The sequence below is a fragment of the Balaenoptera physalus genome, assembly GCF_965194825.1.
Source record: "Balaenoptera physalus genome assembly, chromosome: 10".
NCBI lineage: Eukaryota > Metazoa > Chordata > Mammalia > Artiodactyla > Balaenopteridae > Balaenoptera > Balaenoptera physalus.
In genome coordinates, this window is record NC_138889.1 from 19,942,359 (window position 1) to 19,969,223 (window position 26,865).

A 26,865-nucleotide genomic window follows, 5' to 3' on the forward strand; every position below is an offset into this window, starting at 1 on the left:
GGAACCTAGAAAAATGGTACAGATGAACCAGTTTGCAGGGCAGAAATAGAGATACAGATGTAGAGAACAAACGTATGACACCAAGGGGGGAAAGTGGAAGGGGGGTGGTGGTGGTGGGATGAATTGGGAGATTGGGATTGACATATATACACTAATATGTATAAAAGAGATAACTAATAAGAGCCTGCTGTATAAAAAAATAAATAAAATAAAATTCAAAAATTCAAAAAAAAAATCATATAGCTGGCTGTAGCAGCCAGTAGATTAAATAACACAGAGAAACGGATCAGTGAGCTGGAAGACAGAGGTTGTGGAAATCACTGATGCTGACCAGACAAAAGAATAAAAAAGAAATGAGGACAGTTTAAAAGACCTCTGAGAGAACATCAAGTGTACTTACATTCACATTATAGGGGTCCTAGAAGGAGAAGAGAAGGAGAGAACAGGGACAGAGAGCATATTTGAAGATTTCAGAACTAAAAGCTTCCCTAACCTGGGGAAGGAAACAAATATCCAGGTCCAGGTAGCATAAAGAGTTTCAAACAGGATCAACCAAAAGAGGACCACACCAAGACACAGTGTAATTAAAGTGGCAACAATTAAAGGTAAAGAGAATATTAAAAGCAGCAAGGAAAAAGCAACAAGTTACCTTCAAGGGAACTCCCATAAGGCTATCAGCTCACTTTTCAGCAGAAACTCTGCAGGCCAGAAGGGAGTGGCACAATATACTTAAAGTGATGAAAGGGAAAAGCTTACAACCAAGAACACTCTACCTGGCAATGCTTTCATTCAGATTTGACAGAGCGATCAAAAGTTTTACAGACAAACAAAAGCTAAAAGTGTCCAGCACCATCAAACCAGCTTCACACGAAATGCTAGAGTTCTCTAAGCAAAAAATAAAACGCTACAAATAGAAAAATAAAAATTACGAAAGGGGACTTCCCTGGTGGTGCAGTAGTTAAGAATCCACCTACCAATGTAGGGGACACGGGTTTGAGCCCTGGTCCAGGAAGATCCCACATGCGGTGGAGCAACTAAGCCCATGCGCCACAACTACTGAGCCTGCACTCTAGAGTCCACGAGACACAACTACTGAGCCCACATGCCACAACTACTGAAGCCCGCAGCCTAGAGCCCATGCTCCACAACAAGAGAAGCCTCTGCAGTGAGAAGCCCGCGCACCACACCGAAGAGTAGCCCCCGTTCACTGCAACTAGAGAAAGCCTGCATGCAGCAATGAAGACCCAACTCAGCCAAAAATAAATAAATAAATAAATAAGAAAAATATATCAGATTTGTGTTTACCAGAGGCAAGGTGTTGGGGTAGTGGGAATTGGATGAAGGTGGTCAAAAGGCACAAACTTCCAGTTAATAGATGAATAAGTTCTAGGGATGTAAAGTACAACATGATAAATATAATTAACCCTGCTGTATGTTGTATATGAAAGCTGTTGAGAGTAAATCCTAAGAGTTCTCATCACAAGAAAAACATTTTTTTCTATTTCTTTAATTTTGTATCTATGTGAGATGATGGATGTTCACTGAACTTATTGCGATAAGCATTTCATGGTGTATGTAAGTCAAATCATTACGCTGCACACCTTAAACTTACACAGTGCTGTATGTCAATTATATCTCAATAAAACTGGAAGGAAAAAAATTTCAACAAGGTTGTGAATTATCCTTTCTCTGAAACTTAAAACTAACTCCTCACTGATCAAAAGGATTGGCCAGTACTTTAGACACCCCAAAAAGATATTTGTGAACTTCTTCTCTCTGCTGAATAAAAATGAGATTCAATAATGATTAAAAAAAAAAAAAAAAGCAAATTAGCAAAGTGCTAACTGATTTATATGCTTTACAAAGGAGACAGGATAATGGAGATAAACATTTTTCTCACAGGGAATATATAGAATTGTATTTTAAAATAATAAAGTAATTATTGGAAAGAATAATCTTTTAGTACCCCAAATTAAGTATCATTTGGTAGCCTTACAACATATCAGATGGTCACTAATTCTTCCATCTGCTCCGATCCAGATCTACTACATAGAGAATGAATTAGAGAAGCGTATTTAGGGATCTGTTGAACTTATCCTGGTTTGTAATAAGGTGATGGCAGTGGTTATAGAGTGAAAATGGACAGATTCAAATTATGTTTTGGAAACAGAATCAAGAGGATTTGCTGATGCATTGGTTGTAGGGGATAGGGAAAGGGAGGAATGATGATGCCAAGGTTTTTGGCCTGAACAACTGGGTGGAGGGTGGTTGTTTAAACTGAGATGAGGACGCCTTGGGGAGGTGAGAGAGAAACACGTTTGGAGGAGGAAAAGGCGTGGAAATGGCTGTTAAAGAAGAGAGAAGATCGGAAGTTTTGCATATTGTCAAAGGTAAAAATGTTACTGAGTCCAAGCTCGCTCTGCTTGCCGCACGACAGGCCAATAAATCAGGAGACGAGGTGTTGAGGCAAAGAATACGACTTTATTCAGGAAGTTGGAAAACCGAAAAGATGGCAGAGTAATGTCTCTAAAAAACCATCTTATCGGGGTTTGGATGCCAGTTTCTTTTATGGAACAGAGAGGGGGAGGAGGTGGGGAACTGAAGTAAAGAGGCCATAACTCTTGCAAATATCTCTTGGAATGGCCAGCCTCGGGGAGGGGATGTGTTAATTTCTTCTTTCTTGCAGCCATCCACAGGTGGACGGGGTCAGGATACTTCCCTGAACAAAGGCACTTTGGTTTAACATTCAAGCAGAGGGGCAGGGTTCTATTATGTATAGACAGTATCCTTTCAGTGAACAAAAGCAGCGGAATGCAAAGTTTAAAGAAAGAGAAACAGATCCAACATGGCGTCGGGATTGGCTCTTCCCTGATACAAAAACACCAAGTAAGGAAGTTGATTTTACTCGGGCTATTGCAATGGGGAGAGCACCCCAAATCCAAAGATTAGAGGTAAGTCCGTAGGGTGATTTTGCCTGGAAGAATAGCCAAGTCATAGGCGGGGTTGTTATCGAGTCCAAGCTTGCTCTGCTCGCTGCACGACAGGCCAGTAAATCAGGAGACGAGGTGTTGAGGCAAGAAACATGGCTTTATTCGGAAAGCCGGCAGACCGAGAAGATGGCAGACTAGGGTCCCCAAAAAACCATCTTATCAGGGTCCGGATGCCAGTTTCTTTTATAGAGCAGAGATGGGGAAGACGTGAGGAAGTAAAGTGAAAAAGCCGTTTATCTTGCAAAACATCTCCTTTGCGTGGCCTACATTGGGGAGGGGTTATGTTAATTTCTTCTTTTCTGCAGCCATTCACAGGTGGGCAGGGTCAGATTGTCTCCATGTGAGCTAAACAAAGGCACTTTAACATTTAGGCAGAGGGGCAGGGTTCCCTGAGGCAGGCCATTATGTATGATTATAACCACAAAAGCAACGGAAAGCAAAGGTTAAAGTCAAAACACAGATCCAACATGGAGTCAGGATTGGCTCTTCCCTGTTAACAGGGTGATTTTGTAACTGAACAGAACCCTATGAGGCCTTCCCAGAAGAGACCCCTCCCCCATATCCTCTGCTTTAACTCTCGTCTGAAGTGTCTAGATAATAGTATCTGATGTACATTTCCTGAGTTGTTTTACAGATGCTAAAACCCTCACCAAATGGATAGAGTTAACTACTTGATGACATGAGCATGTAGCCCCCAGGCCTACTGGCGGCTACCGATTGATAATATTAACCCTTGTGACACCACTCTGTTACTATCAACCAATCGGAGAATTGTGCCTGAGCTGATCACATACCCTGGGACACCCCTCCCTCACCTTGCCTTTAAAATGCTTTGCTGCAATAGCAGAATAACTGAGGCAGAAGAACGGATAAGTGACCTGGAAGATAAAATGGTGGAAATAACTACTGCAGAGCAGAATAAAGAAAAAAGAATGAAAAGAACTGAGGACAGTCTCAGAGACCTCTGGGACAACATTAAACGCACCAACATTCGAATTATAGGGGTCCCAGAAGAAGAAGAGAAAAAGAAAGGGACTGAGAAAATATTTGAAGAGATTATAGTTGAAAACTTCCCTAATATGGGAAAGGAAATAGTTAATCAAGTCCTGGAAGCACAGAGAGTCCCATACAGGATAAATCCAAGGAGAAACACTCTAAAATGCTTTGCTGAAACTCATCCAGGAGTTCGGGCTTTTTGAGCACTAGCTGTCCCTAACTCCTTGCTTGGTGCCCTGAAATAAATGCTGCAATTTCTTTCATCACAGCCTGGTGCTAGTAGATTGGTTTTACTGCTGAAGGTGAGCAGACCCAAGTTTGGTTCAGTAACAATTTTACTATTGGGGTTGTTTTTATAATCAGGGAATCTCTATGTCTAGAGATTAGTTCAGCTAATCATTTATGAGACCAAGCATGTGAATTTGGAGGGTCTGTGTCTGGCCTTATCACAGGTAAATGAAAGAGTCACTTGTGAGTGAGTCTTCAGGGAGTCATGAGAAAGAATGGACAATCTAAGTCATATGGAGAAGGGTCTTTCTTTGTAGTAAGCTGTTTCTGGAAAACAAAGTTTGGTAGGGGGGATTACCTGTCACTGTTTTCTAGGAGCACAGGGCTCATGTAAAGTTCAACACTGTCAGTGTGTTATACTTGAGATATTTGTGAAATCCCAAGTAGAGATGGCAAGCAGGTGGCTGGATATATGAGTCAGGAATCTGGGAGGGAGGTTCAAGGCTGGAAATATATATTTGAAAGTTCTCAGCATTGTAGGTGATATTTAACACTATGGGACTTGGTATGATCACTAAAGGAGAAATTGTATATAGAGAAAAGAGGGTCTAAGATAGAGCTCCAAGGAACTATAATCATAAACATTAAGTAGAGGAGACGGGCATAGTATGAGAGAGATACAACCATGATGTGGGAAACAGGAGAGTTTGGTGTCATGGAGGCCAAGAGAGGAGAGCCTCTCAGGAAAGGGAAAGTGGAGAAGTGCACTGAAAGATGCAGAGAATTAAAATCAGGGCAGTGACCATTAAAACTGATGAGGGAATTAAAGGAAGGATTCTTTTCTTTTAAGATGAAAGATGCTTCTGAACATGTTTTTATGCTGAAGGGAATAAAATAGCAGAGAGGGTTAAAAAAACTGATGATACAAAAGAGGTGGGTGATGGCTAGTTCTTGAGATGGGATCCAGAATACAAGTAGAAGTACTGGGCTGGAGGAGGGGCCTGGCCAATCATACAGTAAGAGAAAGGGATTAAAAGGTGGAAGGACAGAAGTTTGAAGATTTCATGGGAGAAGAAAAGAAAGATGCCATTTATTTTTGCAATGAAGTATGGATGGAGGTAATCCACTATGGAGGAGGAAGGGGAGTAAGAGGTTATGAAATGAAATAGGTGTACAAGGGAATGGAGTGGAAGAGCAAGCCCACCAGAGAAAAATAGGACAGGATTGTTGGGTAGTGTTAAGTTCCCATTTGAGGTCTGAGTTTGAGTTTAAAGAGAAACCACTCAACCTGGTTTTGGGCTTCTGTCCAGCAATGTTCAGCTACTTGGGTGTAGGCATGAAGAAGACAGAGAGGGTTTATTGAAAGTTGTGATTTTATTACTTACGTAAAACAGAGGAGAAAAGGGGCTAGGTTGTTGTAGATATTTTCAAGAATGTGATTACATAACATGTATAAACTAGACTGAGGGAATTTCACTCCTGACCTTGTCCTATGGGTGGAAACCTTAGGATGGTTCTCTTCAGTTTCATAAGTTGCTAGTGGGGATTTCACTTCCTTATCTCCCCATCCCCCAGTCACCCATCTTGTCCAGGGTCCCACTTTCTGGAGATGGAAGTGGAGCTTAGGAGTGTTTGGGGCCATGGAAGAGGAAGTCATCCAAATATAGTCCTATGGGCTGAGCAGACTTAAGGTGATTGCTTTTATGCAATATGCAGAAGGCAGCTGCCTCTGAGACACCCTCTCCCAAGAAAGGCAAGTAATACACCCATCATCACTGGCAAGGTGTGGCATCCTCTGTCACAGCAAAGAAGGATCTTCTGGATTAGGAATAAGGATAGAAATTGATATAGGGATACAGTTCAATTCCAGTTACAGCTAGGCTTAGGGTTGGGTTTAGGGCTGGATTTGTGGGTCTTCCTGGTGCCAGGCAATGGTACAGTCTTTTGAGGTGAACTCTTCTTTTTCTCCATGTAGTACCCAAAGGTCTAGGAAGCCTCAATAGCCATCTTCCTCCCTCTCCCACTCCAAAATCTTGAAAACCCTTGATGCCCCATCTAGTTTTTCACCAGTTCTTTGTTTATTGATTAAACTTTACATACTACCTTTATATGCACAAAGCTTTGTTTTTTGCTTCTTACAAATGAAAAACTTTGACTTTATAGCTATTGTGTCAAAAATGGACTTCAAGAGCCTATTTTGGAAGTAACAATCCCAAACATCCTGGAAGCAACAGGTGCTTTAGGGTCTGCCAGTCTTGTTTGGATTTCTATAATGAAGTGTGGAAAAAATAAGCACAAACATATTTTTCAGAGATTTATATCATACATCTGAGTGGGGGAAAAAAGATGTTAAAGAGTATGTTCTTTCTGTAATTTTTAAATTTAATTCACAAGAAATTTATTATAATTGTGGTTGTCTCTGAGTAAGGGAGAATGGATACCTGAGGGACTGTGGAGGAAGAGGGCCTATTAAAATAAATTTCCCACAACATTTCATTATGAAAAATTTCAAACATATAGACAAGCTGAAAGATTTTACATAGAGAACACTAGTAAACCCACCCCCAGATTCTGTCATTAACATTTTTGCTATACTTGCTTTGTCCTCTTTCTATGCAACCATCAATCCATCTTATTAGGACCTCCCTGGTGGTCCAGCCGTTAAGACTCCACGGTCCCAATGCAGGGGGCTCAGGTTGGATCCCTGGTCAGGGAACTAGCCTGCATGCCACATCTAAAGATCCTGCATGCCACAACTAAAGCTCTAGCCTGCATGCCACAACTAAAGATCCTGCGAGCTGCAACTAAGACCCAGCTCAGCCAAATAAATAAAATAATTAAATAAATATTTTTAAAAATCCATCTTTTTTTTGGATACATTTCAAAGCAAATAGTAAACATAAGTTATCCCTAAATTCTTCAGCATGAATATCATTAACTAAACTCAAATTTTGTTTACTCTTTTTCTTTTGAATGAGATGCAAGAATCTTAAGGGTACACTGGCTGAGTTTTGACAAACACATACACCCGAATAACCCAAATACCTACCACAATACAGAACATTAAATTACCCCACGAAGAGGAAGGAGGCTTACTTTTTTTTTTTTTTTTTTTTTTTGAGGGCTTTCTCTAGTTGTGGCAAGTGGGGGCCACTCTTCATCGCGGTGCGCGGGCCTCTCATTATCGCGGCCTCTCTTGTTGCGGAGCACAGGCTCCAGACGCGCAGGCTCAGTAATTGTGGCTCACGGGCCTAGTTGCTCCGCGGCATGTGGGATCTTCCCAGACCAGGGCTCGAACCGTCGTCCCCTGAATTGGCAGGCAGACTCTCAACCACTGCGCCACCAGGGAAGCCCAGGAGGCTTACTTTTAACTGTATTCCTTTTAGCACCTTCTGAATTTTATATTATGTGTTTCTGTTCTCTATCTTTAAATAAATATTTAAGCATTTAAAATATTTAAACATTTTAATAATGATGGTTTATAGAGTTTAAACTGGATGAGGAAGAAAGTGAAAACAGGAGGGGATGATAGGTAACAAGAAAGTGGTGGGGTAAATGGAAAGAAGAACTCATTTGAGATCAGACTTTTGTAGCCGTGGTGTTTCCAGAACAAGCGAGTTGGGAGAAAGGAATGTCTTGTTAGACAGTGGGATATTTGAAACTGTTTTCAAAAGTAGTCATAAGTTCAGAGCATGATCATAGGAATAGTACTATCATAGGATAGTAGTCCCCTCCAAACCATATGCTCTGAACTGTACGTTGTATTTTACCCTTGCAGTATTTACCACAACTTCAATTAAGCAACATTTGGTTTGTATAACTATGCTTAATATCTAGCTCCCTTATTAGACTATAAACTCCAAGAGGGCAGAGGTCTTGTCTGTCTCATTTAATTCTATATTTCCAGTGCCTAGTACATAATAGGTACTCAAACAAGTATTAAATACTTAATTGGATTCTTTAAGCAGGGTCATTAATTTATGAATTAATTCAACTGTTATATCACAGTTTGTCACCTAACTTTTTTTTTGTGGTACATAAAGTTGGTTATAATTCAATCAACTTACACTTTAAATTAAGCAATAGAGTTGGACTAGGGTTGAAGACAACCCAGTTTCACTGGAAAAGGGAACCATAATTATATAAATTTATTCTGGACTAGGCCTTTTCTCTGACCCAGCTGTGACCTTGACCAAAGAGAAGCCTCCATTTTCCCATCTGTAGAACAAAGATGACGTCTAAGAGTCATCTCTATATTGACATTCTGGCAGGACATTACAGGCCTAGTGGCTCTGAATCCTTGTTCTACCACGTCATTGTTTAATCATGCCTAGATTACTCTCTAATAAATCACTGTAACATGTGGGGTAACTAGGCATGATTGTGCTGATTTAGTGAGATAGTACAAACGCTTTCTAAATTACCCTTCTCCTTCTATTCACTACACAGTAGTCAGAATGATCATGTTGGAATGGGAGTTTGATCATACCACTCTCCTCTTCACAAGCCTGCAATGACTGCCCATCTCACTCAGAATAAAAGCCTGTCTTTACTGCGGTCCACGAGGCCCTATAAGCCCTTATGCTCTTCTTACTCTCTCTGCTCTGAACATACCAACCTTCTTACTGTTCCTCTGACACTCTGGTCAACTTGCCACCTGTGTTTCCCCCTATTTGGAATGCTCTTCTCCTACATATGTCCTGACCTTCTCCCTCATCTCTTTCAAGTCTTTTTGCTCAAATGCCATCTTCTCAGTGAGACCTACTTGGATCCCTCTATTTAAAACTGCAAACTAGGGACTTCCCTAGTGGTGCAGTGGTTAAGAATCCGCCTGCCATTGCAACAGACATGGTTCGATCCCTGGTCCGGGAAGATCCCACATGCCTTGGAGCAACTAAGCCCGTGTGCCACAACTACTGAGCCTGCGCTCTAGAGCCCTTGAGCCACAACTACTGAAGCCCACGTGCCTAGATCCCATGCTGTGCAACAAGAGGAGCCACTGCAATGAGAAGCCTGCGCACCGCAATGAAAAGTAGTCCCCGCTCGCCGCAACTAGAGAAAGCTCGCGCGCAGCAACGAAGACCCAATGCAGAAAAAAAAGAAAACAAAAAACCTGCAAACTTCATTACCTTTCCCTGCTTTATTTTACCCTATAGCTCTTATTTCTGTACTTCTCTTATTTATTTCTAACATATTATGTGTCAATGAACACAGTTTGGAAACGTGTATAATACAATACTAGATATATTGTAGGTTCTATATATAGAGTATATTCTCTTTCTTCTCCCAGTGGTTTGAGGTCTGAAGGGATAAAGCTTAGGGGTTTATGGCTTAGGATATTCTAGGATAATGCGCTTTCAGGTAATCCAAGATTTATATTCATTACCTGAACAACCTCTTATAGGTTATTTCAGTGCCAGGCACTCCTGAGTAGAAATATTAATAGTTAACACTTTCGTGCATACATTCATTCATTCATGCAAACAAATATTTAGTGGGTGCCTTCTATGTGCCCTTTCTTCTTGAAGACAGCTATTACAAGCATTTCATTCGGGAATCCCCCGAGGCGGGGGATGAGTGAATACGTCTAGTGCCGCCAGCAGAGGGCGTGCTTTCGCACTCTCCGCAGCCTCCCGGCCCACGAGGCTTTCAGGCTCCCACGCTCGCTCCCTAGCGCGGCCCCGCCCGCCGCATCACGTGACTCGGCCACCGAACCAGAGCTGCAGGGCCCAAGCCGGGCTAAGTTCGTTGCCGGTGGCCTCTGCGGGTGCAACCACAAAGGCTAATCCGAAGGAGAGGGGAGGCTCGCGTAGTCGATGCTTCCTCTTCCAATTCAGGTCGGCTCCCGTTACCTTCTCACCATTCGCCGTTGCTATCTTCCTGAGCGTTTGCATGAGCTCTTTCGTGTGGGGAGGCTCCGGTGACCATGTAGGGGGAAAAAGTGAGGAAGCTCCAGGTGCCTGGGACGAGGTCACCGCTGTTGGCACGCCGCTCCGGCTCCCCCCCCCCCCCACATCTCCACTGCGGGCCGGTGGCCCAGTCAGCCCAGGTGGAAACTCCGGCCTGCAGTTGTGGCCTGGCAAGGAGCGCCACGAAATCTCGCGCCGTCTCGCGAGAGTCTAAGTTGAAGGAACATGGCGACGTCTAATCTGTTAAAGGTAAGACCGTCAGTCCAGCTTGGCTTTTACCCCGGGGGTGGTGGGTTCAGCACTTAGGGAATGGCTCGGCCCAGGTTCAGCGGCAAAATGTGGGAGTGTTCAGCGGTTGCCTACCGGAAGGGAAGCCAGGGAGGCTGCCGCCGGGGACCCGAACGCGGGTCTCCGGCCTTGGGGTGGAGAGGCCCTGGGTCGTCCCTCTTGCCGGTTGACCGGTGTGTGAAAGGCCCTGCCGAGGGCTGGAGGGGAGCAGTGCTTTCAAGGGACCAGCTCTGGCCTGGGGCCTCAGAAGAAGGGTGGTGCCGGGTCCTGAAGGATAGGGCAGTTAGTATTCTTGGGGGTCTCAGTTTATTCTGAAACCAGAGCCTAAGGCGCGTAAAAGGAAAATCCAAGAAAATGTTCCCTAACGGGTTTTAATGACTGGACCCCGACCGCCTCAATTTCTGTTCTCATTCTGCCTGCATGAAATTACAAGTCAGACAGCAGTGCCTGTCGCCCCACTCCCTCCCGTACCTGCATGCTACTCCTTCCTTCCTATTCTTCCTTTCTTAAGTTCATATTTTACCCTTTTTTCCTTAGGAAACTGTTCCTCAACCCCATTAGAGCACACAACCAGATGATTACTGTGGAAGCACTACCATCGTTTTATGGCTTAGGATAGTTGCCTTATCAAAGAAAACGGTTAAACTTAGTTTTATGTATTTGGGATAGCAGGGGCGATGTAGGCCCAGAGAGGCAGATTCTCTACCATCAGTTAAAAAGTTTGGAGGAGAAAGAGGAAGACATGGCACTAGTTTCTGCTATGCTGTCTTTGTAATAGGAACCTTTTGCCTTAAAAGTATTGACTGAAATGGGGGTAGTGATTAGCTCAGGGAACATAAATACAAAGGATGAACTACTCCTCCCTCAAACCCATCATTAGGCCTTCAGACAGTGTGGATCGATAATAAAAAATAATGGAATAGGAAATATATTAAAATTTACTGTAACCTCATTCATGTCTTCTTTAGACTACTACACTGTTAGCTACACTGTTAACTGTTTAATACATGGGACTGTCTCATAAAATGTAGACCTAATTTTACTAATTTAAGAGGCAATATATCTTTTAAAAGGGGGAGGGACCTCGAACTAGACTGAATTTCTGCCACTTAGAAGCTGTATGACTTTGGGCAAGTTTCTAAACCTCTCCGTGCCTGACCTTCTTCATCAATACAGTGGAATTATCAATAGCACCTATTTCATAGGAGCATTATGAAGATTGAGTTAACATATGTAAAATCTTAAAACAGTGACTGGAACTTAATTAGTACCCAATACACATAAATTGCTAGAGTTAAGTATTTCTGCTGCTTCTCTAAGAAAACAAATTCATGGGAATTGAGTAACCCATTCTCTACTCTTCTTTTATAACAGTATAACAAAGCTCTAATGTGTTAATTCAGAAAGAAAACTTTAACTTGTTAATTCAGAAAGTCTCCTGTTAATGCATCCGTGTATTTACATAAGCAGTAGTGTATGTTATTAATTGAAATGTGTTTAAGAAGTAATTGAATTCCTTATTCTTTGTGAATTTTTGACTTGTTGATTACCTGGATATAAAGCAAGGTCTTTTTTCCTCCCAGATTTCTCTCTCAGAAAAGAGCGAGTCACTTTATTCTACTCCATACAAAGCCTTACAAAGGATTGTTTGGAGGAGATATAAGTCTGAAGCTACTTCAGTCAATACTAGTAAGTGGTTACCTTGTAGAGATTGTGAATCGACATCTATAGCACACACCTACCTATAGAATGAAAAAACTGCCTGAATGTCTAGAAATCGGCACTTAGGACTTAGGTTAAAAAGATCGTAATTCAAACAGTCCTGTAACTCAAATAACTTTTATAAATGAAAGGAAAGTGGTAATGCTTTGACAAACTGGTAAAAGACTCAGTCTCTTTAGTGAACGTGAAGAGATGCCAAAGATACACTGGAAAATTTTCAACAAAATTATTTAATGGAATGTTGAAAAGGGAAAAAGAATTTCTAAATATTTTATATATTATGTGATTTTAAATATGTACAACTAACATAATAAAATGGATATTATAAGTAGACATTTGATTCTTTTATCTGTATCACCAAAAGTTTACGTATTCAAAGTGGCCAGAAAACCTTTTTTTTTTTCTTTTTTCTCTCCTCATTGCAGGGGTGGGAGGCTGGGGGGGAATTGCCTTGTGTTTATACATTTAGAAGTAGTTAATTAAAAAGTGGGGAAGTTTGTCTTCTGGGAGAAATGCAGTGAGATCCTAACAGAATTCATAGGATCATTTAAATTCAAGTCTGGAGGAGAGCGTGGGAGAGGAATGGAGTGGGAGTTTGGGGTTAGCAGATGCAAACTAGTATATAGAGAATGGATAAACAACAAGGTGCTACTATACAGCACAGGAAACTGTATTCAATATCCTGTGATAAACCATAATGGAAAAGAATGTGTGTGTGTGTGTGTGTGTGTGTATATATATATATATATATATATATATATATATATAAAGCTGAATCAGTTTGCTGTACAGTAGAAATGAATGCAACATTGTAAATCAACTGTACTTCAATTTAAATAAATAAATAAATTCAAGTCTGGTAGTACCTTGAATAGAGAGAGAGCTGGCTGGGGAGTGGCCAAATTAGCCTCATTTCCTTTTTTGACAGGATTAATAGGTTAGTTCATTAGACAAATGCCTTAGACATTGCTCGGTTAGATTTCATCAGAGCATATTTGACAGAATTATCATGTCTTATGGTCAAAATGGAGGAATGTGGGCTAGATGAGAATACAGTTAGAATTTGATTATCAGGTAAACAGCTGTACCTGAAGAATGATGGAGGGGTAGATCTTTCCCTCTCTGAAGGGAGGCCTTTAGTGTCCTGCTGAAAAAATATGTCCTCTTCCTGTGTACCAGTAACCTGGTTGGAGTTAAGTTTATTGAATTTGTGGATGAAGAGTTCGAAGGGATAGCTAATATGTTTATGAAAGATAACAAGGTTCAGAACTTTGCTATGAAACTTGAAAGTCAGAACACAATGCGATAAAAACCACCTACTTATTTCATATTGGAATTTGATTGTAATAATAATTATATTTACTAAAGTAAGTAGGCTATTGCTGGGTTTTGGAAATCTTTTGGATATACAAATATTTGTGTTGTACAGTTTGACATATGCAATTATCAATTGCTTGGGGGTTTATATCACCAAAAACCTTTCAGTATTACTACTTTAACTTTGCTGTTTTAACATATAATTCTCCTTGTTCCTTTACTTTTGCCGTTACCATCTAGGCCTTCAGTGCACATTTTCTTCATTTCCAAGTGATTATCCTATGTCAAATAGCTGTTGTTGAAATCTTATTTTGTTAAGCCTAACCCTGTTTAATTCTTAGCACATTACTTTATCCAGCTGTTTGAATGCCCTTAACTTTCTTGGTCAATAATACCACAACCTTTTCTAGTTTCCCCTATATTCTCCTCTTTTCCAAGGCACCTGCTACATTGCCTCCTTCCACTTGTTCTTGTTGAGCCTTCTTTTTCCCCCCAGGACTTAGCAGCATGTCCCCTGTTATTTTGTTTCAGTCTCCTTTATTCTCACTTCTATGAGGATAAGAAAGTTCACGTAGCCCCCTCATATAAACTTACCCTGTACTCTGCTTTGGCTTCAAACCTCTGCCCTTTTCTCTCTTTCCGTTCACTGTCATAGTTCTTAGAAAAGCAGCCCCCAATTGCTTCTTTTATAATTCTTCACCTTTTTCCTTAATTTATTATGACTTGGCTCTCCCTGTACCCCCACCCAATTATATTAAAACTGTCAGTCTCAGGATCACTAGCAACCTCCTGACTGCCAAAGGAGATTCTCCCCTGATACATTCATCCTCTATTCTGATATTGTTGCTTGCTTGCTACTTAATGCTTCCTTTTGGTTTTATGCCATTCTCTCCTTGGTTTCCTATCTCTCAAATCTCATGTGTTTTTCACCTCTCCTCCCCAGTATAATTATTTCTCAGGATTTAATCGTCATCCTTTTTCTGTCTTTGTACTTTTTTTTTTTCTGGGTCAGTCTTAACTCCCATGATTTCACTATTTTTATCTCTTAACTCTGATCTGAGGACTAGACCAAAACACAGTGCTGACCATATCACTTTCCAGCTCATTTTTAATTAATTAATTAATTTATTATTTTTATTTATGGCTGTGTTGGGTCTTCGTTTCTGTGTGAGGGCTTTCTCTAGTTGTGGCAAGCGGGGGCCACTCTTCATCGCGGTGCGCGGGCCTCTCACTATCGCGGCCTCTCTTGTTGCGGAGCACAGGCTCCAGACGCGCAGGCTCAGTAATTGTGGCTCACGGGCCTAGTCGCTCCGCGGCATGTGGGATCTTCCCAGACCAGGGCTCGAACCCATGTCCCCTGAATTGGCAGGCAGATTCTCAACCACTGCGCCACCAGGGAAGCCCTCCAGCTCATTTTTTTAAAAAATATTTATTTATTTGGTTGCACCGGGTCTAAGTTGTGGCAGGCAGGCTCGCTCCTTAGTTGCGGCTCCAGGGCTCCTTTGTTGCAGCTTGCCGGCTCTTTAGTTGCAGCACGTGGACTCCTTAGTTGCGGCATGCATGTGGGATCTAGTTCCCTGACCAGGGATCGAACCTGGGCCCCCTGCATTGGGAGTGGAGTCTTATCCACTGTGCCACCAGGGAAGTCCCGCTCATATACCTTTGATAGTTCAAGTTCTTTGAGATCTTTCTAGCTGGGTCTTCTCCCTAATACCTCTCTCCTCCCTCTTCCCCCCTCCTCTCTCTCTCTCTCTCTCACACACACACACACATACACACCCCCACCCCTCCCTCTACCTGGCTGGTTACCTCTTGATTTACTGCATACCAGAGTCTTCAAGACTTTTTATGTTTGCTGTTTCTTTTTTTTTTTTTTTAATATTTATTTATGGGCACGCGGGCTTTTCTCTAGTTGCGGTGTGTCGGTGTTCTCTCTCTAGTTGTGGTGCATGGGCTCCAGGGCACGTAGGCTCTGTAGTTGTGGCACTCAAGCTCTCTTGTGCGAGCTCAGTAGTTGTGGTGTGCGGGCTTAGTCGCCCTGTGGCATGTGGGATCTTAGTTCCCTGACCAGGTGTCAAATCCGTGTCCCCGGCATTAGAAGGCGGATTCTTTATCACTGGACCACCAGGGAAGTCCCTGTTTGCTGTTTCTCCTGTCAGGAATCCCCCCCTCAGTATTAGCCTGTCAAAATCCTATTTAGTCATCAAGACCCAGCCTAGATACCTGCTTTCGTCGTCTTTTTTTTTTTTTTAATATGTATTTATTTATTTGGCTGTGTTGGGTCTTAGTTGCGGCATGCAGAATCTCCGTTGCCGTGTGCGGGATCTTTAGTTTTAGCATACGGGATCTAGTTCCCTGAGCAGGGATCGAACCTGGGCACCCTGCATTGGGAGCGCAGAGTCTTAACTGCTGAACCACCAGGGAAGTCCCCCTCCTTTCTTTTTAGTGCTCTCATTTGGAATTTAATTGTTGCTTACTCTGCACAGGCATAGCACTGCATCAGTCTCTTCTAGCACTTAACATTTTGCCTTCTGTATTAGTTACAGGATATGTTTCCATATATATCTAACTCCCTTTCTAGATTGTAAGCACTATTAGTTTAGGGACTTTATAATCCGTTGATGCTTTAACCATTTAGCGCAGTGATTACTCATGGTAGGTGCTCCATAAATGAGTGATAGTTGATTGAAAAGAGAAGTCTAGTGCATGCACTGTAGATGCTCAGTAAATGAGTGTTGATTGGTTAAAGGGAGGAATTTTCTGCCTTTGTTCCCTTCTAAGTAGATCTAGAGAGGGGGAGAGAGAGGGGAGTAGAGGTATACAACCCACAAGGCAATCCAAACTTAAAACTGAAATGTGAAGAACACTACTTTTTTCAGTGGAAACTTTTTTACCCTTTGAGAGGAAAGAAAATGGAAATACAAAGGAGTGGTTCAAAGTGTGTGTAGAATTTATTTTTTATTTAAATAATTTTATAGACACATGTGCAAGGCACTGGGATGCAAAGATAATGCAGAACAATGTCCATGCTCTTTGGAAATTAACCAGATACTAAAGGAGATAAAAAAGTACTAATGATTTGTTTTAAGGCAAGAATTTTAAGAGTGCTACCATGTGTTGTATTGGTCCCTCATCGACATAGGAGATCACTTCTGGTGGGATGATCAAGGAAAGTTTTATGGAGAGAGCATTGGAGCTGGATTTTGAAGAATGGGTAGACTTTTTGTAGGTGATGATTAGGGGAAAATTTGGTAGAACATGCTTGGCAAAGAATATGGATGTGATACCAAGATTTGAATAGTGTCAGTGAATGTGGTTAAGATACACAACTGGATAATTCTTTTTAATGTCTATTTAAACATAAATGAGAGCCTTATTTAGAACCTAACTTTTCATTGGGTTGATGGAAATTGCCCTTTTGAATGGACATCTAAGAGGAATGTGATCCTTAAGGCCACCTTCCTTCACTCCACTGGCCTGTCCTAGAGACCTGGTTACATTTGACAGTCACAGCCGAGGGAGAAAACCAATTCAAGGGTGTGTGTATTGGCCATCACTAGAGGTGGGAGTGGGAATAGAGGACTAAATCATCACTTACTATAAAACTGTGATAAATATAAATGTGAAAATCTTTCATGTTCTGTGAAAATATAAATGAGTGAGCAGTTACCATAATCTGGAGGTGATATATGTTAATTAAAGCTACTAACAGGAAGTGGCAGTTTAAGATACACTTTAGAGATCAGTCATTTATCAATGGATTAGAAGAGAGGAATTTCAGACTGCAGTAGGGTTTCAAGAGGACACTAGGCATCCATCTGGTGGACAGAGAAGGAGAGTGGAAAAGAGAGACAGACAGGTGTTTCTTATTAGGTATTTTGTTAGGGTCCTAGTGAACCTAAGTTGTATCACAGAAAGTCATGGCTCTTGCCTTGGTATAGTAATAGAGTAAATTGGTGGCTGATAGGCTCTGTAAACAAGTAAACAAGTTACAGCTCAGGTTAAATCGTTGGTCATTATGCATGGAGTACATAGAGGTAAGTAACATCAAGGATATTTGATCTGTATAACTGGGCTTGTTCATTCCACAGATACATTAGTATCCACTCTGCTGAATCCTATTCTAAGTGTCAGTGATACAGCCGTGAATAAGACAGACAAGGTCCCTAGTGTTTGGAGCTTATATTCTAATGCATAAATACTAACACCAAAGAAATAAGTTAACACATTGGGAAGTTTTTATAGTAATGAGGTCTGTGATGAAAACAGTATAATCAAGAGTGCTCAGAAGATGGTGCCACTATTTTACTTACTTATTTACAGCAGAAAATAATTTTTTCCCCTAAATACGGCTTTCAATTATGTTCTGTTGAATTTTCCTTCCCTGCTATTTGATGACATTTCAGCCAGATCCCATAGCTTTCTGTTTTTTTTTTTTTAAAGTACTGTTTAGGGAATTCCCTGGAGGTCCAGTGGTTAGGACTCCATGCTTCCACTGCGGGGGGCTCGGGTTCGATTCCTGGCTGGGGAACTAAGATCCTGCAAGCCGAGCGGTGCAGCCAAAAATAAAAAAAATTACTGTTTAGTCTGAATTAACATTTCATTCTCATAGGCAATCAAAGTAACTGTCCTACCTGCTCAAGACCTTGGCTCTGGATCTGCAGAAAGGAAAAGGGATTGACATTCTTCTTAGGTTGGCTTGGGAAGGCCTCTCTGAAGTGACAGTGACAGTGAGACCCAAATGATCTGCTTTCTAGGCAAAGGTCTGAGGTGCAGTGGTGAGCTTGGCATATTTGAGTAACACCTTTAAAAGGGTGGTGTGGCTGGAACATATTGAGAATTGCCAGTATTCAAATACATACTGTAGTTTTGTGGTTCTTTTCGTTAATGGGGATTGCAAATGTGGTTTTAAATCACATAACTTGGAGCACTAGTGGCTCGTAGAGATTATGGGAACCCACACATTCAAAGAGCCAACGTCATAATTTACACCAAAGACCTAAAATATACAAATTGGTTTCCCTTTGAAAGTTATTAGAATGCCATCATTGGATATAATCCATAATCAATAGACTAGGAACTGTGCAGCGATATGCGGGATCTTAGTTCCCCGACCAGGGATTGAACCTGTGCCCCTTGCAGTGGAAGCTCGGAGTCCTAACCACTGGACCGCCAGGGAATTCCTGACTGGGAACTTCAAAGAAGGAACAAATACAAATCTTAAACAACTAAACTCCTTGTGTCGTGGTAAAATATTATGGGCATGAAAGAATACAGGTGACAAAAAATAATTGCTATCAATTGTGAGTATTATTATTTCTTGTCTTGCTTACAACTTGTCCTTTAACTTTTTTGTACTTTTGTCATCATGAAGAAGATGTAGCAAGAAGACCTACAGCAGTAATAACTACATTCTTTGTTTCCTTTTAAATATGCAACATTTGACATCATTATAAAATATTGTAGTAATATTGTTCCCACAGTTTGATGGGGTGTGTTTTGTCCTGTAGTATAGGGATTTCTGGACATTTTCAGGGCAAACTAATATGTCAATATTTGTATTATATTGTTGCAAAGTAAGTGAGTAATTTAAAAATGACTCTATTACTTTTAAAACATTTTGCAAGCCAGTAGGGTTTTCTGTTTCTCATGTGTTTATTTAAGCACTCCTATTTTTTAACATAGTACCAAATTTTATATTTACACATAAGCAATTATACATCTACTCTTTCTTGGGATCAAGTAACATGGAATTGTTGTAGATGAATTCATTGCTTGAAAAAGCACTTTTGAATTTCAGTGGGAGGTGTGCAGATTTTTAAAGCAATGATATATTCTAGAAGGATCTATATAGCATCTTTTTTTTAAAATTAATTGATTAATTTATTTTTGGCTGTGTTGGGTCTTCGTTTCTGTGCGAGGGCTTTCTCTAGTTGCGGCAAGCGGGGGCCACTCTTCATCGCGGTGCGCAGGCCTCTCACTATCGTGGCCTTTCTTGTTGCGGAGCACAGGTTCCAGACACGCAGGCTCAGTAGTTGTGGCTCACGGGCCTAGTTGCTCCGCGGCATGTGGGATCTTCCCAGACCAGGGCTCGAACCCGTGTCCCCTGTATTAGCAGGCAGATTCTCAACCACTGCGCCACCAGGGAAGCCCTATATAGCATCTTTCATTACTGGCCTATAACACCTCCCTCCACTCTAATATATTACAAAAAATTAATTTTTTTCTGTAATTTACCTTCTTCCTAGAGCACATTTGTTTTTCTTTGAAACAGCCACTAGGGCTATAAATAAGAGATTGTGGGACTTTACTGTCAAAACTGTTTTAGAACTGATTTTTCTACTAGGGAATATTTTTCAGGTAAAGCTGAATGTATTTTATTTGGGTCCGGGCAACCAACATGTTACATTAAGAGATTCTGATTTATTTGTACTGATTAGAGCAGGGAAAGGGAGCTGAACCTTTGTTCCCCTGTTTTTCTTTTCATTTTTCTTTACTGTTTTTATCCTCTCCTAATTGTTTGTGAGAAACTTTACACTGATTTTTTTTTTTTTTTTTAATATTTATTTTGGCTGTGCTGGGTCTTAGTTGCGTCTCGTGGGATCTTCGTTGTGGCATGCGGGATCTTTTTAGTTGTGGCATGCGGACTCTTAGTTGCAGCATGCATGTGGGATCTAGTTCCCTGACCAGGGATCGAGCCCAGGCCCCCTGCATGGGGAGCTTAGAGTCTTAACCACTGGGGACCACCAGGGAAGTTTCTACACTGATTTTTTTTTTTCCTCTCAGCCCTCGGGGTTTTACGTTAAGTAAAAAAACAATTCATTAGTAGATAAGCTTTTATCTTATTTAAAATAAAGAAGAAGGGAGAACGCAGGGAAAAAGAAATGAACCCCAAGAGTTATAACTTGAACATTTGCTTTTATTGGACAATACATCCAAAATGCATCACCTCTTATAAACCATCCAACTCAAATGCATTATTCCCCTGGCATTTATTTCTGTGGTCAGTGATTCCACCAGCCATTCATTCAAGTCAGAAATCTGAGAGCCGGGCTTCCCTGGTGGCGCAGTGGTTGAGAGTCTGCCTGCCAATGCAGGGGACACGGGTTCGAGCCCTGGTTTAGGGAAGATCCCACATGCCGCGGAGCAACTAGACCCGTGAGCCACAGTTACTGAGCCTGTGCGTCTGGAACCTGTGCTCCGCAACAAGAGAGGCCGTGATAGTGGGAAGCCCGCGCACCGTGATGAAGAGTGGCCCCCGCTTGCCACAGCTGGAGAAAGCCCTTGCACAGAAAAACGAAGACCCAACACAACCAAAAATTAAAAAAAAAAAAAAAAAAAAGAAATCTGAGAGCCGTGTTGTATTATCCAACAGGCAGAACAAGCACATGTCCATTATCCACAATTTAAGAAATACTATACTGGAAAGTGAATTACTTGAGGACCTTTCATTTATGTGTCCCAATGACTAGCATAATTCTTCATGTACGGCAGGTAGTCAGATGTTTGTTGAATGAATAAGTGTAGTAATGAATGATTAAGAATCCCCCCCCCAAAATAAGTTAAAACTCTTTCATTAGTAGTTATTTTTTTCTCCTTAAAATTAGTTGTTTGGGTTTTTAAAAGTACAAGCATTGTCAGAATTTGTTAAAAAAAATTTTTGTACCTCTATAAAAGAAACCTAAAAGCTTTTTTTTTTTGACTCCCCATTTATGGGTCAAAAGAAACTAAAAGTTTTAAAGGGAAGTGGAATGTGAAATTTTTCATTTCAGTGGAAAAATGTGTCCTCCCACTCCCCCACTATGTTTAAAGAGAAATACGTCTTTTATGTAGTGATGCTTCCACCTTATGGCTTCTAGATAATTGCCACTAAATTTTTATAATCATAGATTTTTTTTTCCCTTCAGTTTATAAGCCTGATGAGGTGAAGCCAAGGGCTGGATCTGGCCCATAGGTTAGAAGTCCTACCATTCCTCTTCCAGGAAAGGTCCAGGGAGTATTTAAGAATGTGGCTCTAACAGAACTAAACTGCTTGGATTTGACCCCTTGCTCTGCCACTTACTGCTTGTAACCTTAGGGAAGTAACCTAACCTAATTACAGTGTACAGTTTTTTCACCTCTAAAATGATAATAATGTCACCTAACACATAGGGTAATTGTAAAGATTAAATAAGTTAATATTTGTAGGTATATATTTAGAATAGAACATGACACATAATTGGCAATCAGATGTTATAAGGTAAAATGATCAAAGTGATGGAGTGATCTATACTGAAGTTAAATAATAGAGGGTATAAATAGCTGAACTCATATTTTTTCACAGATCTCAAATGTTTGAACTACCCTTGGAAATGTAAAGGAAACTATTTGAAGATAAAAGGAAATGCTCTTTGTACCACATTTATCACATGTACAAAATTTATTGGTTTCTATAACCCCGAATTAGCCAAATGCCGTATATTTGTAATGAAAGAAATAGTAGAAAGTCTTGCAGTGGAATGATTAAGCAACAATATAATCAGAAATTTTTTATCATTGCAATTTCAAGCATCCTACTCTGATTACCCTCTCCTGTTTTTCTAACTCATTCTAGTGCTCTCATTCTGATCATCCAGCTCCACTATGGTCTCCAACTCATTGATTCTGCCTCATTGTTTAATGTCTTAAATCTGTGGGTTTATAGTTTTCACCAAATCAGGAAACATTTTAGCCTTTATTTCTTCAAATATTCTCTGAATCCCAAGATTCCGGTTATATGTAGATGAGATCATTTGATGTTGTCTTACAGCTCACTGATATTCTTCTTATTTTTAATTTTATTTATTTATTTATTGACATATAGTTGATTTGCAGTGTTGCTTTAGTTTCAGGTGTACAGCACAGTGATTCAGTTATACTTACATATATATATATATTCTTTTCCAGATTCTTTTCCCTTATAGGTTATTACAAAATATTGAGTATAGTTCCCTGTACTATAAAGTAGGTCCTTGTTGGTTATCTATTTTATTTATAGTAATGTGTATGTGTTAATCCCGAACTCCTAATTTATCCCTCCCTGATACTTGTTTTTAAACAACTTTTGTTTCTATGATGTTCATGCTTTCTGCTATTTTCTTAAATGTGTGGAGTGTATTCATAATAGCTAGTTTAACATCATTGTCTACTAAAACTATCATCTACGTCATTTCTGGGTCAGTTTCCATTGTTTGGTTTTTCTCTTGATGGTGAGTTTATATTTTCCGTTTCTTTGCCTGCTTGACAATTTTTGATTGGATGCCAGACGTGTGTTTTATGTTTTAGGGGCTGGATTTTTAAAATTTCCTTTAAATATTTAAATATTTTGGCTGTGACACAGTTAAGTTACTTGGAATCAGTTTGATCCTTCTGAAGCTTGCTTTTAAAGTTAGAGTGGGTCCATACAACACCGAAGGTACGGCTACTTTGTTGTCATTATAGCTGCAATACCTTTCTGAAGTCTGCCAGATGCCTAGCATATTAAGGAGTGTTTCCACTCTGGCTGGCAGAACGTGAACTATTACTAGCCCTGTGTGGACTCTGGTGATTGTTTTGTCTGCTCCTTTCAAATGGTTAGTTCCCCAGTCTCTGATAGTTTTCTCACGCCCTTGTACAGGTCAGTATGTAGTAGTCAGAGGCTTGAGGGGAGTCCTCTACATACCTCCAGAGCGCCCTGTGTGTGCAGTTCCCATTTTTCTGATACTCTGTGCCATGCATTTTCATCACCTTGGCCTCCCCAAACTCTGAACTCTTGTCTCCTAAACTTAGTGAAACCACCAGGCTGTTTGGGGTCCCTCTGCTTATGCTCAGTCCTGGAAACTCTAGGCAGTGTGCTTGGGCATTTGTAGGGCTCACCTCATTTGTTTATCTTGTCTCAGGAAACACTGTCCTGTACTCCCCTTTGGTTTTCCAGTTGTTCAAGCAGGAGGAGAAATCTGGCACCTGTTATTCTATCCTGGTTGGAAGCAGAGGTCTCTGTCTTTCATCATCCTGTTGTCCTTTCTCTTCCCCTTACCCAGCATAAATTCTCTGTTCAATCATTATAGTCTCTCCCTGGAATACACTTTGGACTCCTTTGCTCCTCTCTTGTTTCACTGGGGAAAACCACAACCCTGGATCCACCTCTTCACCTTTTAGTGCCATCTACGCAGTTGAATGTTGCAGGAGAAAAAGATACACACATGCTATTTTCACTTTAAATTCATGACCACAAACTGTAATTGAGCCCAGTCACACTGTACTTCCGTAGTCATTTATTCTCCCACTTTCCTAGATGTCTGTTTCACATCTTTTCTCTCAAAATTTTGACACCTCCTCCCCCATCTTCCACGGCATTTTCCTTATTTCCATATCAGTGAGAAGCTGAAGCAATCAAAAAGGAACTTCTCACAGTGGTTCTACATCTACCCTCCTACCCACATCTGCACATACCATACTTTGCACGTACTTTGCCTTCTCCTCTTAGCATATAGTCAGTTCCTCCATCTGTGCATTAGATTCCATTCCCTTTTGCCTGTCCAGGGCATTTAAAATTCTCCAACAGTTTCCTTCTTTTCTCCTACATCATCAGTATTATATCTTGGAACATACTGATCAGTATACAAACATACTGTATTCCATCTAGATGGGTGGGATGGGGGCGAGGGAGGTCCAAGAGGGAGGGGATATATGTATACATATAGCTGATTCACTTCACTGTACAGCAGAAAATAACACAACATTGTAAAGGAATTATACTCCAATAAAAAAAAATTTTTTTTGATTCCCTCTCACCCTATCAGTTATCATGCTGTTTCTGTGTTCCCTTTTATAGCAAAAACTGTCAAGAGTTGTGCATACCTTTTCCAGTCCCCACTCCCCCCCCGCCCCACTTAATTCTACTCCAGTCTGGCTTTTGTCCTTACACCCTACAAAACCTGCCATTGACAAAATCTCAGTGACCCTCATATTGCTATTTCAGTGGTTGTCTCACATCAGGGGTCCCCAACCCCCTGGCTGCAGACTGTTAGCGGACCTTGGCCTGTTAGGAACCGGGCTGCATAGCAGGAGGTGAGTGGTGGGCGGGTGAGCGAGCGAAGCTTCATCTGCTGCTCCGCATCGCTTCCCATCGCTCGCATTACTGCCTGAACCAGCCCCCCTCCCCCCGTGGATAAATTGTCTTCCACGAAACCTGTCCCTCGTGCCAAAAAGTTTGGGGACCACTGTCTTACATGATCTATCAGTAATATTTGCTAAAGTTGATTACTCCTCCTTTCCTGATCAGCTTTGTTTAGTTGGTTTCCAGAATACCACACTCTTGGTTTTCTTGCCACCTCTTTGGTTGCTTTCTCTTTCCTTTCCTAGTTCTTACTATTCTCCCCTACTCTTTTTTTTTTTTTTTTTTCCCCCTACTCTTAATGTTAGATACCTAAGGACTCCGGCCTGGCTCTTCTCTATTTATATTTACTCCCTTATTGATCACATTCGATAACAAGTTTTAAAACCCATCTGTACTCTGATGACTTCCAAATTTTTATTTCCTGGTCAGACCTTTCTTTTACATTCTAGATTTGCTTATTGAACTGCCTGTTCAACGTCTTCAAATGGCTGTTTGATAGATGTGTCAAATGTAACATCTCTGCAACTGTACTCCTGAGCTTTCCTTCTTAAACCTGTTACATCTACAGTACATCTACAGTCTACATCTACAGTCTTTACATCTACAGTCTTTTACATTACATCTACAGTTACATCTACATCTGTTACATCTACAGTCTTTTCCATTTCAGTTGATGGCAATGCCATACTTCTTGGACATGTCAAATCACAAAACTAAAACAATTTAGTAACGAGTTTCCCTTTATTCAAGGGAAAATAATCCATGGATTGGAATAGTACAATGCCTAACTAGCAGTGGAGCACTCTTCCTGAAGGATTTTGGGGAAGAGCGAATTTTATAGAATGTTAGAAGAGGCAATACAGAAATAAGGCATGATTGGCTAGGAGGTCAGGGATTTCCTTATAAGGTAAGCAGGTCCTATTTTTTTAGGTAAGGTTAGCTAGCTAAAACTGAGTTAGAGGATTGTGATTGGTGTTATGTTTCCTTGACAGTGAGGTGTTTCCCATCTGTGCAGGCTGATTTAAGTTTAGATTTTTGACGTGGGCTGGGCCAATGGGGTGGCCTCCGTTTTGCTGTTCCAATATACAAATTAACTTTACCAGACAAAAACCTTAGAGTCAGGCTTTATTCCTTTCTCTCATCCCAGATGCCTGCTGTCAGGAAATCTTGTTAGCATTACCTTTAAAACATATAAAATCTAATTACTACTTACTACCTGCACTGCTAACACCCTGGTCCATGTCACTATTATTTCTAACCTTGCCTCTTACACTCAGGTTTAACACTTGCCCCTTTAATGTATTCTCAGCATAGCAATCAGGAAGATTTTTTAAAAATATAAGTCAGATCGTGTCATTTCTTGCTCAGAATCTTTTAATGGTTCCCTCATCTCTCTTATAATAGAAACCAAACTTTTTACAATGGCCTTCAAGGCCCTACAAGGTCCAGTCCTATGTTGCTTCCCTGACCTCATCCACTCTCTCCTCTGTCCTTATTTTGCTCTACCTTGAATACATCAGGCATGCTTCTACCGTAGGGTCTTTGCAATGGCTGCTTCCTCTGCCTGGAATATTCTTCTCCCAGTTATCCCCCATGGTCAATCTCCCATCAGCTTCCCCATGGTCCATCTGTGTGTTTGAGAAGAAGAGTGCCTCTGAGGGAATTAGTTGTGCTGTAAAAAGTGAAGGATAGAGGGACAAGGATATGGCAAATATTGAAATCCTATTGGTGAAAGAGAGCCAGTGGGTGAGATAATCCTAGACTTATTAGCTATTCTGAGTGGTAATGAAAGACTTAAGCAGAAGAGACTTGTAGCACATCAATAAAGATGAGGCAGCCTTTAGTTCGCCATTGGAAAAATTCATAAATCAGGGTTCGTAATTTGAAGGTGTCTTCGCTTATTAATATCTTTTGTAGATAGTAGGTTTGGTGTCCTGCTGCTTAGTTTTGATTTAATTATGTGCTTTTCAGTTTAACAGAGAATAGGTCAAAGAACTGCTTGAACATCGTTTTTGGAATCTATTATAAAAGCTTAATAGGAAAATTCAGTTATTTAATTTCTCCTTTAACTGAGTATTAGAGGAAAATGTTTCTGTAGTTAATCTTGTATGTTTCATCAAATAAGAGACAGTGTTTCCTGTCATTTTACCATAGCTGATAGATTTCAGAGCCTAACCAGTATTTATCTGATACCTGTTTAGTCTACTGTTCCTTTTTGATTTTGATTTTTTATTTATTTAAAAAATAATAAATTTATTTATTTATTTTTGGCTGTGTTGGGTCTTCATTGCTGTGCGAG

General features: G+C 40.7%; 1 protein-coding gene across 3 annotated transcripts in view; it reads left to right on the forward strand.

The window, feature by feature from the left end:
* Positions 1-1,190: 1,190 nt before the first annotated feature.
* Positions 1,191-26,865, forward strand: part of CUL5 (cullin 5) — a 117,166-nt gene continuing 91,491 nt past the window's right edge. Inside the window, exons 1-2 of one of the 3 annotated variants that reach the window (XM_082476866.1) lie at positions 1,196-7,304; positions 7,574-10,372. In XM_082476866.1, the coding sequence (XP_082332992.1) occupies positions 10,349-10,372 (24 nt within the window). In that variant the 5' untranslated portion in view covers positions 1,196-7,304; positions 7,574-10,348. Of the gene's footprint in view, positions 10,373-26,865 lie in introns of all 3 variants that reach the window. The other 2 variants (XM_082476867.1, XM_082476865.1) reach the window with 2 other exon arrangements.